The sequence below is a fragment of the Eptatretus burgeri genome, chromosome 10 (assembly GCF_056783735.1).
Source record: "Eptatretus burgeri isolate ZD-2024b chromosome 10, Ebu_testis_v1, whole genome shotgun sequence".
Taxonomy (NCBI): domain Eukaryota; kingdom Metazoa; phylum Chordata; class Myxini; order Myxiniformes; family Myxinidae; genus Eptatretus; species Eptatretus burgeri.
In genome coordinates, this window is record NC_140970.1 from 18,853,797 (window position 1) to 18,872,782 (window position 18,986).

General features: G+C 45.7%; 1 protein-coding gene across 50 annotated transcripts in view; it reads right to left on the reverse strand.

Annotated features, from left to right (window-relative positions):
• Positions 1-18,986, reverse strand: part of LOC147018033 (inter-alpha-trypsin inhibitor heavy chain H4-like) — a 160,333-nt gene that overhangs the window by 16,753 nt on the left and 124,594 nt on the right. For 20 of the 50 annotated variants that reach the window (XM_085897279.1, XM_085897267.1, XM_085897268.1 and 17 more), the window contains 2 exons: positions 11,151-11,180; positions 5,185-5,214 (listed from right to left, as the gene is read on the reverse strand). The exons of 8 other annotated variants lie outside the window; for them this stretch is intronic. In XM_085897279.1, the coding sequence (XP_085753405.1) occupies positions 5,185-5,214; positions 11,151-11,180 (60 nt within the window). The remainder of the gene's footprint in view (positions 1-5,184; positions 5,215-11,150; positions 11,181-18,986) is intronic. 22 more of the 50 variants (XM_085897293.1, XM_085897294.1, XM_085897291.1 and 19 more) reach the window with 2 other exon arrangements.

The following is an 18,986-nucleotide window of genomic DNA, read 5'->3' on the forward strand; positions in this document are numbered from 1 at the left end:
TGAGTTGTGATATGATCATATGGTTCCCACGCTCGTTGTCGACGATCACTGTGTCTGGCAGCGTGCCAGCCGCCTTCGCTCACGGTGTGTACAGCCTTCCTGCACATGTCGAGTCACATAAGAAAGACTGAAAAAAACGTCGTCGGGAATTTTCGTTGGCCAAATATTTTTCGTAGGCCAAGGCCGGGGCCTCACGGGCCTAGTGGTTAATCCGGCACTGGACATCAGCACCAACTTGGAACCTGGCTTATTAACACCACGACTTACTTGAACTGCCTTGGAATAAAAACCATGCATTACAACAAGTAATACATACATATGCATATATATGTATATATATATATATATATATATATATATATATATATATACATATATATATATATATATATATATATATGAATATATATATATATATATATATATATGAATATATATATATATATATATATATATATATATATATATATATATACATATATATATATATATATATATATGAATATATATATATATATATGAATATATATATATATATATATATATATATATATATATATATATATATATATATATATATATATATATATATATATATATATATATATATATATATATATACCGGGCATAGTGGCGTGCGTCTGTAATCCGGCTACTCGGAGGCTTGGGTTGGAGGATCGCTTGAGGACGCGAGCTCTGCGCTCGGCCGCGCTATGAGAGGCAGCCCGGAATCATGGCGAAACCCAATCCTTATCCCTGTGTCGTAAGAGGCGACCAGGGTTGCGTCAGGAAGGGCATCCGGCGTAAAACCTATGCCAAATCAGTATGCGGGTCATAACGGATGATCCGCTGTGGCGACCCCTAACGGGAGCAGCCGAAAGATGAACAACATATGTATATATATGTATATATATATATGTATATATATGTATATATATGTATATATATATATATATATATATATATATATATATATATATATATATATATATATATATATAATTCCAGCAGTGTGTGTGTGTGTGTGTGTGTGTGTGTGTGTGTGTGTGTGTGTGTGTGTGTGTGTGTGTCTGTGACCGCTGTTTCACGACAACCACTGGTCCGATCTAATTGAAACTTGCCAGGTATATTGCTGGGGACCTGAGGATGTGCCTTTTCAAGGTTTGATATTAATCGGACAAGTGCTTCCCAAGTTATGACCATTTATTTACCAAACCAATGACAGGACACGGTGCTATGACGTCACAATTGTTGTTTATGAAGAGGTGCTTGCGAGATAAAGGTGTGCACATGTTGACAATTTTTATTATTATTTATTTATTGAAGAAAAATTCCATGGTCATGTTTTTTTTTGCACGTACGGCCACGCACGTACGGGCACGCATTAGTGTTTATATATGTATATGTATATATGTATGTATATATATATATACATATATATATATATAAATATATATACATATATATTTATGTTTATATATGTATATATGTGTGTATATATATATATATATATATATATATATATATATATATATATATATATATATATATATATATATATATATATCTCCCACCCCCCCCCCCCCCGAATGATCTGCTGGGTACCCTTGTCTGTGTTTAGTTGTAAGTCAGTCAACCCCCGATAAGCATTTGTTCTCTGTCTCTTTCCTGTCATTTTGATTGATTTTGCCTGATTAATTATTCATTTCGATTGCTTTGGAATTTATTCACTTATTTACCTCAGGAAATAAAAAGTTATTTTTATTCATTTATTTTCTTATTAATAAATCATTTGTGGACTTCCAACCTGTCCATGTTTGTCCTTGCCTTCCATTGGTCTAGCATTGTCCAAACCAAGATAGACTGGGAGGTAATTACCACAGATTTGACCAAAAGTAGTCGGCAAGCACCAGCGGTTAAAACGCTCAGCCGCCCTAATTAAGATCTAATCAAGATAAGATTGGTGCTTTGCCGAGGGCGCGCTCCCTGTTCAGGTAACCCTGTGACCTCTAGTTAAACGCCATAATTAGACGGTGCACACTGGAACTCGTGGTTAACTGGGTGGAGTTTGTGGTTCTAAAACAACCCACCATACCACAATGTTAATTGTAGGCGGTGGCCCCAGGTCCGGCTCTTCCGAGGACAACCGGGGATTAAACCCCTGAGTGGCAAACTGGTGTCTCGGTATCCGTGGCCTAAACAATATAACTAGGCTAATCATCTTGAGTGACGTTTTTCACGAAGGACGCGAGATCAAAGGCAACCGCCTGTAACCCCATGCTTGGGGTGTGGGGAGGGGGTGGTTAAGTGGTGCCTGTCGCAAAACTTTAACAAGGACAATTGATGTAGGATGAGGCCATTCCACCTATCATGCCTGCACTATACCAACACCAAATTAAATAAACCCGTCAAGCCCACGATGGGGCATGAGAAAACTATGGCAGGCTCAGAGACCACCAGGGTGTTAATAATGAAATAAATTTCAGGTGAAGCATATATAACACTGATCACAAACTGTTCTTTGACGAGACCCTATCACAAACATCGCAGATGTACACAATCACCCATCCATATTCAAGATACAAGTTCTACCAATATCCCTGTACCCTCTATCTTCAATGCTTTTCGGTACCGATCTTAACTTATATCTACTGTTTCTGTTGCCACGAGCTTTACCTTGAGCCAAGTCCATGCATTAACTGCTCTCCGAGTGTATATTAACTACGCTCCAAGCTGTATTCATCACTCCTGTCTTAATACCATCTTAACTCTCTTCTTTACCCCCAGGCAATGGCCCCTGGTACTTACTATCACTGTTTATTCTGCTGAAGACTTCTTCTGCAGTTATTTTGTCTGTATCTTTCATTATCTTAAACATCTCTATCATATCTCCTCATAACCACCTCCTTCAGCTACTCCTCATAGCTGAGTCTAGCTCGGCCCAGAATCAATCAACTAGCCATACACTGGACTCTCCTTTACTACCTATGGATTCTTTTAACTTTTGCCTGGATTCTGGGGAGAATGTCAGAGAGATCAAGCTGTGGTGCATCATTTGGGAATATCAAGATCTCTGACCTTGATTCCACAGATGATGCAGTCATCTTTGCAGAGACTTTAGATATCCTTTTGGGGTCCTCAAGGTGCTGAATGAGGAGTCGGAGCCGCTGGCATTTCGGGTTTCCTGGGTTAAAGCTAAGATCCAGGCTTTCAATGACATCTTGGGTGCTGCTATCTTGTCTGTACCTGTTTGTGGTGATGATTTTGAGGTCATGGAGAGATTCACTTACCTTGGCAGATTCACTTACTTACCTTATATTCGTGTCTCTGCTGGCTGTGAGCAGAGGTCAATAGATGTCTGTGTCAGGCCTAGGGAGTCATGGATTCACTGGATCATGGGGTGTGGTGCTGGCGGTACCTGTACAGGAGGACAAAAGTCCGAGTGTTTGGTGCTTCCGGTCTTGATCTGTGGATGTGACATTTAGATTCTGACCAGGGATCTGAGATGGAGACTTAATTCCTTTGGTACCAGGTCTCTTTGGAGAATCCTTGGCTATCACTGGTCAGACTTTGTGTCCAAGGAGCGGTTGCTGAGACAGGCTCAAATGGGATTTGTTATCTGCATAATCCTTGAGCATCAGCTGTGGATGTATGGATATGTGGCTCATTTTCTTTACGCTGATCCTGCTCACCAGATTCTCTCAGCGATGGAGCCTCGTGAGTGGAGGAGGCCAATGGGCCAACCACGTGCCTTGTGGTTGCAGCAGGTTGATCAGCATCTCAAGGAGATGGGGATGGGCCAGGCATCTGCTTGGGGGATGGCCAGACAGAGGCCCCTGGAGCGCCAGCAGAAAGTGGACACAGTGACGTGCTGCTCTGGCACATGCCTGACCTCAGGTCAGGTATGGGACGAGAGAATGGAGGGAGAAGAGTGAGATGGGAGTGTTGAGGGAGAAGGGTGAGAGAGGATTTTTTTGAAAATGGTGAGAGGGAAGCTTGGAGGGGGAAGGGAGACGATGAGAGCTGGCATGGCCAAGGGGAGGAGGGTGATGGGAGAGGTGGGGAGAGGGGAGGGCAGAGACTTGTTAGTGGTATTGTGATGAAGGGAGCGGGCAGGGGGAGGTACAAGATTTGAGGGTTTGGGAAAAGGGCGAGGTGTGATGAGAGGAAAGAAAGAGCATGTTTGAGATGTTGAGTGTATTGATTGAAAGAGTGAGACATCTGTTAGGTTAGAATGCAGCACACAGATGTTAGAACACCACACAGTTTGAGACACAGAGGAGTCGCTGATACGAAAGCAGAAGACAATGAAGAGGTGCTAAGAGTAGAGGTAGGATGAGCGGCAAGATGGGAGGGGTAAGGATAGGGTGTAACAGGTGAGGAGTTGGGAGGAGGTATATTTAAGGAGGTGGGGTGAATTGGCACTGAAGTTGGAAAAAAAGGACGTATGATGGAACATGAACATGCATTGCAAAGTGGGATTTAAAAAATCTGAAATGATAAAAATAATGAGAGATGATAAAATTCTCAAGATGGTGGTGATTCTTGCCATCCAAGCTTTCCATTTATTTTGGTGAACAGGAAATGCCCTATCTCTTGCAGAGCAAAGCCTCCCTGACATCAAGTCGAAGGACCATATTGGCTAAATCTGGCTATGTATTGTCAAGCAGAGAATTCAAAACATCTTGCTTCTGGCATAAAGTTGCGAAAGATCTCGACACCATGATGTTCGTTTGGAAAGCTTTGATATATGAAGGTGACCCACAGCTTAGAGGTCCAATTGCTTCTGCAAATTATTGAGAGAATCCAAACTAACTCTGCCTCTTACATAAAACCCATGACAAAGCATAATGTGACATCTTTTTGAACGTTTTTTAAATGTGCTTTTTCTTTTATTAGGAGGAGCGGGGAAATACAAGGAGGTGGGGGTTGGAAAGAGTGGGAAGAGCAAAGATGGATAGGAAGGGAGGTCGAGACTGGGGGCAGGGGGCTGAGGATTTTCAATTGCGGGGGGTGGAGGGGTGGGGGGGAGCTTGAGTACTTGTGGTTTGGGAGGGGGGCTTAATGACTTTGGGTTTGGAAGGAGGATTTGAAGACCGGGGTTGTGGACTTGAAGGAGGAGGCAGGGGTGGTGGAGTGTATGGTTTAAAAAAATGTAAACTGGGTGATTCAAAATTTACTTACCAGGCTCTGACAGCAAAGAATCATGAAATCCTGACAAGTAATACAAAGGATAAAGAAAACACGTTCAGAAAATCCACACAGTTGATATCTGCAAAGATTGCTTTAGCAGATCCTTTGCAACTAACAGACTTTTGCAGATCCTTTTTCTTTTTTCACCAAACAACTTACAAAGGGTGAATTGGCAATGATTGAAACTCACTTTAAACCCCACACCCCACATTCTCTGCCCCATCCCCACAAAATTCCATAAGCAGAGAAAATAGCATAGCTGCAGAAAAGTTTCACTCTTATTAGAGCTCATTAGTACTGTACAATAAAATTATTAAAATAGTCTGCTTGTGTTTTTAGCATGGAACAAGGATCAGCAATGCATGGCATGTTTACCTTGAGTGGCATGTAAGATGATTTTGAGTGACATGCACAATAAAAGTCGAATTAACAGATAAAATAATCTTTATAAAAGAGTTGAAAAAAATACAGCTTTCATTGCGTAGCATAATTCGAGACTAAATTATGCTTCAAACTGAAAGCTCTGATGCAGAAAGAAAAACGATTCATTTGTTTTATTCGCATTATATTTAGCTATGTCAGCCAATCTCGATTTGAGGAAATCTCGTGATTAGTGAACTGATCATGGTTTGTTTGTTTTTTCCGACAAAATGGCAGTTCCGAAGAAAGCAAAGTTAGATGTGTGCTCATTTTCAGCCCTCTTAGAGAGACAAATACGGATTTTTTTCAATATGAAGACCATGCTGCTTGTACTCTTTGTTGTGAGTGCTGTTTACAGCATATCAAGTATCCAACAAAATTTTCAGACAAAGCCTGAGAAACACTTCAAGGATGAGGTGAACAAGGCTGAGTCAATCAAATGAGCCACAGTGAGGTGTGGAAAGCAAAGCCATGTCTTTACTACTGTATGTATCAGGAAAAATCAAGCCACGGAGGAAAGTTACAAAACCGCACAATGTGTTGCAAAACATGGAAAGCCATTCACAGATGGGGAATATATAAAAGAGGCTTTTCTCAGTTGTTCAGATATTTTATTTAATGGTTTGCCCAATAAAGACAGTCATCTCCAGAATTAAAGATGCACCTGTATCTGCCAGATCTAAACGGTCCTTTCGGAGACATGTTGTGAGAGTGTGAGATTTGTCAGGATTGAAAGACATGTTCCACGTGTTGGACCAGTTTGTGATTTTACCCAGATCTGCAGAGTGTGAAGAAGCTGCTGCTGCCGCCCGGGCTGAGGGATGACATATGCTACAGCAGAAAGTGGAGTCATCAGCAAAGAGATAAAGAGGATTTTCCAGAGAGGTGGAGAGATCAATGTTGAAAACCAGAAAAAGAACAGGGCCCAGAAATCCACCTTGAGGAACTCCAGCCTGGACAGGAAGAGGAATGAAAAAACTGCGTTTAGGGCCACACGTTGACTGCGACAGTAGAGGAAGTCTGCAAGCTGTGAGTGGAGATGGCCTTGGATATCATAGGAAGAGAGTTTGGTGAGTAGGGCAGGGTGCCAGACTGTGTCAAAAGCACTCTATCTCTCGGGATATGGTGCTGATTTCATGTCTGGCATTGAGGACCTCCATCCATTTGATGATTGATCTATTTGAATTGTCATTCAATTGAATTTGAATTGATCCAATTGAATTTGAATTTAATTGGAATCCATCATCGCTCCATCCATTTGAAACCAAATTGATGATTGGAAATCAAGCCATTGGAGAAGAGGAAGGATTTAATGTCGAAGCGATGATGGATTCCATAACCTTGCTGATGAATGGCAGAAGACTGATTGGTCTGTCATTACAGGGATCTGTTTTTGCACCTTTTTTATGCAGGGCTGTAATGTTTACTGATTTCCAAGCAGATGGCAGATGACCTTGAGCAAATGAGAGGGTGAATGAAACAGAGAGAGAGAGTGAGCAAGAGCAGGAGAGCAGGTTTTTTGGACACGTCGGGCTGATGCCCTCTGGACCGGTTGTAGAATCTGAGTTGAGGTTTGACAGCAAGCTCTCCTCCTTGTCAGGAGAAAAGGACACAGAGTCCAGGGACAGTTGGGTGAAACTGGGTAAGGTGGGTAGAGAAAGCGATGGGTTTTGGATACAATATTTAGCTGCAAACACCGAGTTTTGGCATTCAGCCTTTTCACGTGCGGTATCAGCAGTGCGGCCATTTGAGGTAAGGGAGGGGATGGAGGTGGAACATACACCAGAAACAGATTTGATTGGACGCCACCAGGATTTTGAGGAGGGAGAGAGGTTTGAAAGTTCGGACTTGAGCTTAGAAAGATGTTCTTTTCTGGCTCTCCTGAGGGTAGATACACACTTGTTCCATGCTTTATGGAAGGAACTGAGATTACCCTCAGTTGGGTTTGCTTTCCATGAGGCAAAGGCAAGTTGTTTCAGGACAACTGCCTCACCACAAGCTTCAATGAACCAAGGGCGGGAGGAAGGGTAGGACACCTGAAGACGAGAGGGGATAAATCTGTGCATGAGGGAGAGCAAGTTTCTTTGAAAGAATTCCCAGGATGAGTTGATGTTGGAGAAAGCGATGGGAGACCAGTCTATAAGTTTGATGGCTGCTTGGAGACCCTGCCAGTCGGCTTGAGTGAAATACCAGACTCGACGGCGGTGAGGTGGTTTTCTGATAATAGCCAGAGAGATGTCCACTTTGACCAGAACATGGTCAGAAGAACCGATTGGAGCGGAGGAAGAGCAGCAGATATTGTCAGGGAAATTTTTCAGTATTAGATCCAGAAGAGATGGAGTGCCATTGTTTGAGATCCGGGTCAGGAAATTGACCGATTGAGTCAGAACGATGAGTCGCAGAAAGCTTTTGCTGAAGTGCCATGACAGGTGAGAGAGGTACCCACACCTAGCCAACTGGCATGATGACAATTGAAGTCGCCACATATGAGGAAGAGAGAGTTTGGATGAGAAGATAGAAGTTTGTCCATGTTTTCGGATAGTGAGGTGTAGATGGAGTCATCACTGTTTGGTGGACGGTACAGTACACACATAAACATGAGGTGGGAGTGGAGGTGAAGCCGTAGCCAGAGGTATTCCTGGGGGTGTGGGGGAGTGAGGGCAGTACATGGAGAGTGAGGAATAGAATCTTTGATGAAGAGAGGAACTCCTCCACCAGGATGAGGCTCAGGTCTGTCATACCGGAGGAGGGAGTAACCAGGGAGAGATACTTGGGAGTCAGACATGTCTTGGGGGAGGAAAGTTTCTATTTGGCAGATTATGTCTGGTTTGTCAGTGGCAACCTGTATGGAAAGATCTGAAAGATTTGAGGAAGGCCCAGGATATTTGAGGTCCACACTGTTAATGAGGATGGAGGGGAGGAGGCTTTCGGTGCAGGGGGTGGGAGGGGGAGAAAGGACAAGGGACAAGGGGGGAGGTAAGGAGGGTTGTTCAAAGAGTGTTGGGGATTGCAGAATAGCTGGGGGAGGGGGCTGAAAGAGTAGGAGACAAGGCTCTGCGGTGCTGGTGGAGAGGGTGGTCAAGAGAGGGGCACAAGGCAGTTGAGGATTTGAGGAGGTGGAGGGAAATGATGGAGGTGAGAGGGCAGTGGAAGGAGGCAGCTTTGTGGATAAGAGGGGGGGGCAAATTGAGAAGGGTGAGTGAGGGGGTGAATGGTGGGAGAAGGGTGAGTAGAGAGAGTTGAGAGAGAAAGGTGAGGGGGGAGTTTTTGAGAGAGGTGGGAGGGAGGCTTGGAGGGAGAAGAGTGTAATGGTCGCGTTGAGAGTGAGGGGTGAGAGGGGTGAGTTGGCACTGAAAATGGAAAAAAAGAATGGCTGATGGAAAGCGAACATTCATAGCAAACTGGAGTTTTAAGAAGTTTTCAGTCAGAGATGCGATTAAAGACGTTTCTTGATGGATGCAATAAAGGCGAATTAAGAGAATGGAGAGAATAAATGCTGTAACAGTTGGATTTTTTGGCAAGGTATGAAGGAAAAGTCAAATTAAGAGCAGTCTGTTTAAATAGTAGAAGAGTAGTGCATTATGATACAGTAAAGAGTACCACATGTGTGAAAGAGGAAGATGAAGCATTATAAGAGATCGTTTTTATTATTATTATTATTATTATTATTATTATTATTATTATTGTTTGAGAGAGTTTTCATCAGATTGGGTCATGGAAGTGTTGTAGAAAAAATCGTGAGGTGAATGGTGAATTGGATCGGTAAACGTAGGGGGTGTAAACAGATCACATGGTTACGGGAGACGCACTTGGCTATGGGAGGTGTATAGTCAAAAGTGAAATTATTTATTTTAAATAAGGATGGTGTAACATTCGGAAAAGGGAAGGTTGAAGTAAAATCGTGGAAGTGTGTGGTGAATTTGGAATGGAAAACGCAGCGTGAAGCTGCTGGGTCGATGAAAAGTACCAGGAAGATTGGCGAGAGACACGTAGTTCCAGGAGGTGTCGAGATCGAAAGGATACAAGGAAGACTTATTTTTTGATGTGTTTTTGAAGAACAGGTAAGATTCGGGAATGGAAGGTTGTGGGAAGAAATGGTGAAGGTAATGGCGAGAGTGGGTCAGCTCAAGTGGAATAAAGATGGTGTGCTGACAGAAGGAGCAGGAGGAGGAAGAAGAAGAAGAAGAAGGATCGGGACTCATGGGTATGCAGGGAGAAAGGTATTTTTTTTCTTTTAAATTTAAGACAAGAAACAGTGTTTAGTTGGGAGGGGTGGGGGCATTTGGAAAGTGGGGAAAATAGGAATTGAGGGTAATCGGGATAGAATACAAATAAAAACCATCGTTTTCCTCGAGGGTGAGGAGGTCTGCCTCAAGGAACCTGGTGAGACAAGGTCGACCAAAACTTACAAAATCGCACGATTTTTGAAACAAAACCGAACTGGGAACACACAGAAACATGTAGGTGAGAAAATAAACAGTTAAAACGGGACAGATAATGACCAGAAACAACTTTGAGAAAGTCGGCAGAGACCCCTGAGAGAACCTTCCGTTGTTGCAAACCCAGAACCGGAAGTGATAAAAGATGATAAAAAGTCTCAATTTGTTGGTGATTTTTGATATCCAAGATTCCATTTATTTTGATGAACAGCAAACACGTTATCTTTGTTGAGAAAAGCCTCCCTGACATCAAGTCGAAGGAATATATATATATATATATATATATATATATATATATATATATGTATGTATATATATATATATATATATATATATGTATGTATATGTATGTATATATATATATATATATATGTATGTATATGTATGTATATATATATATATATATATATATATATATATATATATATATATATATATATATATATATGTATATATATATATATGTATGTATATATATATATATGTATGTATATATATATATGTATGTATATATATATATGTATGTATATATATATATATATATATATATATATATATATATATATATATATATATATATATATATATATATATGTTGGCTAAATCTGACCATGGTCAAGTGGAGAATTCAAAACCTCTTGTTTCATGGCATCCAGCTGCGAAAGACCAAAACACTATGTTGTTTGTTTGGAAAGCTTTGATATATGAAAGTGACTTCCAGCTTAGAGTTCAAATTGCTTCTGCAAATTCGTTGCAGAAGCCAGACTCACCCTGCCTTTTTCATCAAACCCATGGCAAAGCATTATGTGACATCTTTTTAAAGTTTTTTTTAAATGTGCTTTTATTTTATGAGGGTGGGTGGGGAAAGACAAGGAGGTGGGTGTTGGAAAGAGTGGAAAGAGCAAACATGGGAAGGAAGGGAGGTCGAGACTGTGTGTGGGGGGGAGGGCTTGAGTACTTGTGGTTTGGAAAGGGGGGCTTAATGACTTTGGGTTTGGAAGGAGGATTTGAAGACTGGGGCTGTGGACTTGGGGGAGGAGGTGGGGGTGGAGGGTATGTTTAAAAAAATGTAAACTAGGTGGTTCAAAATTTACTTACCAAGACCTGGCACCATCCAATGATGAAATCCTGACAAGTGATACAAAAGATAAAGAAAAAACGTTCATAAAATCCACACAGTTGATATCTGAAAATATTGTTTTATCAGATCCTTTACAACAAACAGACTTTCACAGATCCTTTGTTTTTCAGCAAACAACTTAGAAAGGGTGAATTGGCAATGATTGAAACTCACTTTAACCCCCACACCCCACATTCTCTACCCCATCCCCACAAAATTCCATAAGCAGAGAAAATAGCATAACTGCAGATAAGTTTCCCTCTTATTAGAGCTTATTAGTACTGTACAATAAAATTATTTTAAAAGTCTGCTTGCGTTTTTAGCATGGAACAAGGATCAGCAATGCATGGCATGTTTACCTTGAGTGGCACGTAAGATGATTTTGAGTGACATGCACAATAAAAGTCGAATTAACGGATAAAATAATCTTGATAAAAGAGTTGAAAAAAATACAGCTTTAATTGGGTCGCATCATTCAAGACTAAATTATGCTTCAAACTGAAAGCTCTGATGCAGAAAGAAAAACGATTCATTTGTTTTATTCACATGATGTTTAGTTGTGCCAGCCAATCTCGGTTTGCAGGAAATCTCGTGATAAGTGAACTGATCATGGTTTGGTTTTTTTTCCGATAAATTGGCAGTTCCAAAGAAAGCAACGTTAGATGTTTGCTCATTTTCAGCCCTCTTAGAGAGATAAATACGGATTTTTTTCAACATAAAGACCATGCTGCTTGTACTCTATGTTGTGAGTGCTGTTGACAGCATATCAAGTATCCAACGACATTTTCAGACAACGCCTGAGAAACACTTCAAGGATGAGGAAAACAAGGTTGAGTCAATCAAACGAGTCACAGTGTGGTGTGGAAAGCAAAGCCATGTCTTTACTACTGTATGTATCAGAAAATTCAAGCCACAGAGGAAAGTTACAAAACCGCACAATGTGTTGCAAAACATGGAAAGCCATTCACAGATGGGGAATATACTGTTGTGGTTTCCCGCCGGCACGTCACCACGAGCACGACTCTCGATGGAGCGGTGGTCGCCTCGGCTCGATCGCCTGGAATATAGATAGTACTTCTCCGGAAAAGTCCAGAGAAGACGGGTCCTGGTTCTTTTGGACTGAAATACGCCAATGGGTAGATCACGTAGGGTATGGTTAATTGCCAACTTCAACTTACCTAAGTACCCACGTGATGCAGCTACCGGGGTAATTCACCCTCGGCGGAACTTGTACGGAAGCGAGCCGCTTAAGCGAGCCCATTCCGTGTGCGTAGCCGAGCGGTGGTATCGCCGAATTCCGCCGGCCCGATTATCTTGTGACCCTGGCAATGGCCAACTAATCCCTTACATGCACGACATGCTCAGTCAATGCAGAAATGACACGAGCTAAGTACATTTAACAATTGGGGTTTATTTATACAGTAGGCAAGCAATCAATGGGGGAAAAGGGACAAGACGCGAGCAAAGCCTACAGCCGGTTCTATGCAGAATGTACAAACGAGCATGCACTTAACAACAATTCTACTTATCCAGACTGGCGCCACAAACAGACATACGCACACGCAGACAGAAATGGTGTGGTTGGAGCCTTTATTCGGCCTTCAGCTCAGAGGACAGGGGAGCTGAGGACCAGGATGGCTGGCTACCTGGCCGCCAACACGCGGCTGGACGATCCCGCCTTCCAGGAGCTCCGGTCGCCGGGGACTCATGCGGCGCAACCGCAGCCGGCCGAGGTGAGCCAAAGTGATCGCCCAGGCTTGTGATCACACGGACGAGGAGGACTTGGAGACACTGGGAGCGTTCTCCCTTTCTCTTGGCTGGCTGGGTCCCTCCAGAACTCGTGCGTGACCACCTTGCCAGGACCATAACGAGAGAAAAACGACGACTGCGCCAGACCCAGAACAGAACGAATACCAGCGCGCACAGACCGCGCTATTTTTTTTTTATCTCCCTCTCAGCGAAAGGGGCGGGGGGGGGGAGACGCCTCATCGTAACTCCGCTTTTTCCACACCGGGGGACCTTCTGCGCCTGTGCGCCCCATCATTCCTCGGAGGCACGCCTTTTATTCCCTTCATGAGTCAGCTGCCGCCAGTGGGGGCTACCGCCTTCCATTCCCCCCCCCCCCCGCGAGCTGCTGTTATGCCCATACAAGACAAGGAATTTAGATCGGGGATGCAGTCTGAACACTCCCGCATTCCAGTGAGCGCGCAGGGGACACTCGCTGCTCCGCAGCGTGTCCGCCACCAATGGGCATTTTGTGGCTGTTGTTGTTGCTGCAGATGGTTTTCTTAATACAAATCGCAGCGCACGAACATTAAATTACCCATTAGACTAGAGTCGGGACCCTAACTGACAACATTTACTTACTGATATAACTTAGCTAAAGGACCTGGATGTTGAGTGCGATAGCTTTCCAAATCCGCAACACTACCCCCTCCCCTTTTTACAGACTCGTCCCAAGTCGTCAAATTTTTGTGTGCCTTCATGTGCAAGTTTCTCCTAGATAATTTTATCTTCGGATCCCTGAGTGCGACATTTTGTGTATCCGTATCCCAAAAATAAGTAACCTAATGCGCTGCGTAACTAACTGGACAACTCACTCAGACTCATTCGGACAACTAACTAAAATTGCTGGCGCTAAAACAAACATGCAGGTGGGGGTCCACGTTTTTATCATTTTAACTTTTGCCTTAACCTTATAAATTTACACAAAACCATGGCCCAGGACTGATGGACTCTGTGGGAACAAGAGCATGGCAAAGTTAGTCGCAGTTTGTGAGGGTGAGCGCTCCACGGCTGAAGGTCAGATGTCTTCGGGGCCTGTTTAAAAGGCCCCGTTGTCTGTCACTGAACTTTCTTCTTGGTCTTCAGCTGCTGGAGGCAACTCACCCTAACCTGGCATGCCATTTGCCATCCCACAGGCCATTTGAAGAGGGTAGCCAGGATGCCCAAATGCAGTCTCTGGCTCCCTATGCAGGAACAAGAAGGTAGCCGGCTGCCCAATGCAGTCCCAGGCTCCTCCCTTGACATGAACCGGATAGAGATGGATGCAAGCAAACACAAAACGGTGTACGGGCTGCATCAATGCAGTCCCCGTGTGTGGCTGCGTGCAGGGCAGTCCTCACAACTTGCACGATGATCCTGGCGCACATGGTGTTGGAATGAACACAGGGGCAAATGCAAGACACAAGGGTAGCAGGCATGGGGTCAAGGCAGAGGCAGGCAGACAAGGCATGATAAGGCCGGAACAGGCCGCTGTAGCATAACAGGCCGGCAGGTGAAGCTGGCCGCCTCTGGTCTCATTCAATGAGGTTTGTGGAGGGAGTGCGATGGTGGCGGCCGCTCTGAAGGCGGGCTCAGACCTAACCTACGGTCTCCCCCCAACCTATCGCCTTTGCCTGTCTCTGTCCATACCCACTCCCTTAGTTTGAAAAAATCCAACCAATTTAGCCCCATCTTATTTTTATTATTATTATTATTATTATTATTATTATTATTATTATTATTATTATTATTTTCTCTCTTATAATCCTGTCTCCCTAACCCCCTTTATTGTCTTTGTCCGGCTAACCTATGGTCATTCTACTCCCAACCCCTACGTTCCTTTCCTGGAGTGGAATAAGGGAGAGATAGCGTCCTGTCTTGAGGCCCAACGAAGCCTCAGAATGGCCTCCTCAGATTTCAGCGATCTACCACGGTGAGTCCAACAGCCTACCGACAGCGAAGGGATGGATGGTGCGGAGGGATACATTTTCCGATCTACCCTAACATTTATTAACCTTAAACTACCCCGGGGCTTTTCAAAAGTGCCTGTCGCTTAAACTATTGGTTCCACCAACCAAGATTCCAGTCGCCTGTGTTGGTGTCCTCACAAATTTGGGCCTTGCCCTCAAATTTTCATCCATGCCCTCACACGGTTTCATGGCTGGGCAGCATGGCTCACTTGGCAGGAACGTCCCCTCTGCCAATTCTCCAACATGGCACCCCCAGACCCTGAGACTGTCTCCGAGCCTACCAGCTCCCTATGATCTGGGGAGTGCCCTCCTTGGCTACTCCCCCTCGACGCTCACGTGGCAGGTTGGTGCCACACGCCCCTTTTCTCCGGGTGCCCGTGCCCACGACACTGCCCACGCGCCATTGGTGCTCCGGGTCCCGCTTCATGCGGGCCCACCCGTGCCCACTACGCTATCCCGGCCCCTCTTGGGCCCTAAGCCGACCGCGGCCGACTAGTCCGGTGCCCAGGGTGCCCACTAAGTGATACTCACTGTTCGCAGCCACGCTTCCAGCCCGTCAACAGGACTCTTGCATCCCTCCAAACGGGTTTTGGGCCTACACTCGGACTAACAGCAAAACGACTTCCATTTTGTCAATTTGGCTAACCCACTAACTAACATTACTCTGACCCTGGGGTCCCTTGGGTGAGAATCACTCTTCCCCCCCAATCACTCATCGCACCTTGCATACCACATTCGCTCCATTCACACAGGCCCGCAAGCCCTCACTCACTCGTCAAGTACATTTTTCACTTTGCAACACATATCATCGCTCACATCACTGAACACTGCCATTCTTCTCATATCACTAGATCCCTCAACTAACTTGTGCTCCCTCGTCATCCCTTAAACTATAGCACATCCTTTTACTCTATGTAGCTAAGCTACGTCCCCTCTACACATTCAACGTCTGTCACTGTCTCCAAAATCCAACAAGGTCCATTTTCTAATCTAACCTAAAATCCCTCTAAATAATCCATTCCATGGGCTCCATGAGGAACAACCCATGTCCCCATGAAGCCAGTCTAACTATCGCTAACCCTTCCCACTAACTAGTACTTCCTGTGCCCAAGCAAGGGGGTCTCCTCCCCCCTGCCTGGGCTCGTGTACTCACAGCAAGGTCTGCGAGCCTTGCTCCTCTGCGGGAGCGTTCCATCTCCGGCTACTCCGGCAAGACTTATCCATGAGGGCGTAAGGTCGACCTTGTAGAGTCTCAGGCGGTCCGCGTGGACGATCCAGGGGAGTGCTCGTGGTCCCATTTTAATTTTGAGGAGCACGTCACTGATTTGCGCCAGGACGACCCCCGGGCGCTGCCAGGGCGAGGTGAGTTTCGGGCATCTGCCCTTCCTCCTCCGGGGGTTGAAAAACCAAATCTTCGCCCCGGAGGGTACTCACTCACCTGGCTCCAGTGGTCGTACCTGTGCTTCATCTTTATACCTGCCTGTTGGAGCTGGCGGCGAGCGAAGGCATGGACTTTTCCATGCCTTCCTCCAACTGATGGGCATAGCCCTCCCCTGCGGGTCTGTCAGGATGCTCAGGCGTTGGTCCGCATAGCAAATCGACGGGAGTTCGCAGCTCCCGTCCGTACATGAGCAGCGCCGGACTACAGGTGGTGGCCCCATGTTGGGACGTGTGATAGGCCATCAGGAGATACGGGAGATGTTCGTCCCAATCCTCCTGATTATCGGCGGTGAAGAGGGCTAATTGTTGGTAAGGGTTCTATTGAACCTCTCCACCATACTGTCAGACTGTGGCCTCAGGGGCGTTGTTCAGGTTTTGCGAATTGCCAGGAGTCTGCACACCTCTTTTAGCAATTCGCTCTCAAAATTTCGCCCCTGGTCAGTGTGCAGCTCCTCTGGAATCCCGTACCAACATACAAGTCCTTCTACGAAGGCCTTTGCCACGACTCCGGCTTCCTGGTTAGGAAGGGCAAAGGCCTCCGGCCATTTGGTGAAATAGTCCATAATCACGAGGATGTATCAATTACCTTGGCGAGTGGGGGGCAGTGGTCCCAAAATGTCCATGGCCACTCGCTCAAGGGGGGCCTCAACCTGATGTAGTTGGAGTGGGGCCCTCATCCTCCGTGCCTGTCCCTTTTTGGCAGTACAAGCATCGCATGCTCGACAGCAGTCCTGTACATCACACCCCATGTTGACCCAATAGAACCACCGGCGGACCCGAGATATTGTTTTGGTCCTGCCCAAATGGCCGCCGGCGCGGGTACCATGCACCTGTTTCAAAATCTTGGTTTTAAATTGATCTGGGACTACTCCCGGCCAATAAGTTCTCTCTGAGGGAATCTCCACCCACTTGCGATACAAGATGTTGTCCCTCATTTCAAGGGTCTTCCACTGAGCCCAGAACGCCTTTGTTCGTGCCCCGAATGGGGTTATCTCCTCCCCACTGGGCCTCTTGTTTTCCTGGACCCACTTGTACACAGGCCCTATCACGGGGTCTTCCCACTGGGCCGTGCTCCACGCCAAACCGCCAACTTCTTCCCCTGCACTTAGTGGCAAAGTTGGGCCTACCACCCGGGCCGCCGGGAGTTTCTCGGAGGTGTCTGACAATTGGTCCCTCTCCTCATGCCTCGTGCAATATTTGCAGTTTTCTCCCAGACAGGGGCGTCGAGAGAGCGCATCGGTGTTCCCATGAGCCTTAGCGGCTATATGGGCCACACTAAAATCGTACTGCTGCAACTTCTCCAACCACCTTGCAATCTGGCCCTCCGGTTCCTTGAACCGCAAGAGCCATTGCAAGGAGGAATAGTCAGTTTGAACCAATAATTTCCTCCCGTACAAGTATGGATAAAATGGCTCAGCGCAGACTGCATAGCCAATAGCTCCTTGCGAGTAACGCAATAATTTCGTTCGGGCCCACTCATGGCCCGACTGTAATACACGATCACTCTTTCCACGCCCCCTGTGTCTGAGACAAGACTGCCCCCAATCCTTCCTGGCTTGCATCCGTGTCCAGGGTATACATCCCGTCATCGGTGGGGTATGCTAAAACGGGTGTGGATGTCAAACACCCCTTTAATTTGAGGAAGGCCTGATGGCATTCCCCTGTCCAATTAAATCTCAACCCCTTCTCCGTTAACCGGTGAAGGGGCCTGGCTATCTCCGCAAAGTTTGCCACAAAGCACCGGTCGTAGGAGCAAAGACCCCAAAACCCCCGCACCTGTTTAACGTTTGCAGGTACGGGCCACTCCTCTACCGCGGTGATTTTCCCTGGGTCAGTTTTCACCCCATCGCGGCCGATCACATGTCCGAGATAGGCCACCTCTGTCGCGAACAAAGTACATTTCTCCGGGCTCAATTTCAGTCCTGCCTGCCTGAGGCACCTAAACACCTGGTCCAAATTGGCTATTGCCTGGGGAAATGTTTTAGCGTGTACCAGGTTGTCATCCAGGTACACAAGGCATGATTGCTATGGCATGCCGCCAAGCACACGCTCCATCAATCTCTCAAAGGTGGCGGGGGCGTTGCACAAACCGAACGGCATTACAGTGAACTGATACAGTCCCTTCCCTGTAGAAAATGCCGTTTTCTTCTTCCCCGTCTTATCCATCTCCACCTGCCAATACCCACTCTTAAGGTCCAAAGTTGGGAACCATTTGGAGCCTGAAACGGCATCGAGGGTATCGTCAATTATAGGCAGGGGATAGGAGTCTTTGAGTGTCACGTTGTTAAGCTGGTGATAGTCCACACAGAAACGCGTGGTCCCATCCTTCTTTTTGACCAGCACAACTGGTGAAATCAAAGGACTTCCTGAGGGCTCGATGACGCCTGCATTGAGCATCTTTTCTACCTGTTCATCAGCCTCCTCTCTCTTGCTCCATGGGAGCCGTCGAGCAGGCTGACAGACAGGCCGGGCCCCATCGGTGTGGATCTGATGTTTCACCAGGCCCGTACGTCCCACCAGTTTGTGTAAGGCCTCCCGCTGGGCATCCTCCAAATCTACGCTACTCCGATTTACCATCTCGCAAATGGGATCGGGCCAATTCCTAACAGACTCTGGAGATCCCCTCTGGGGCCGGTCCGA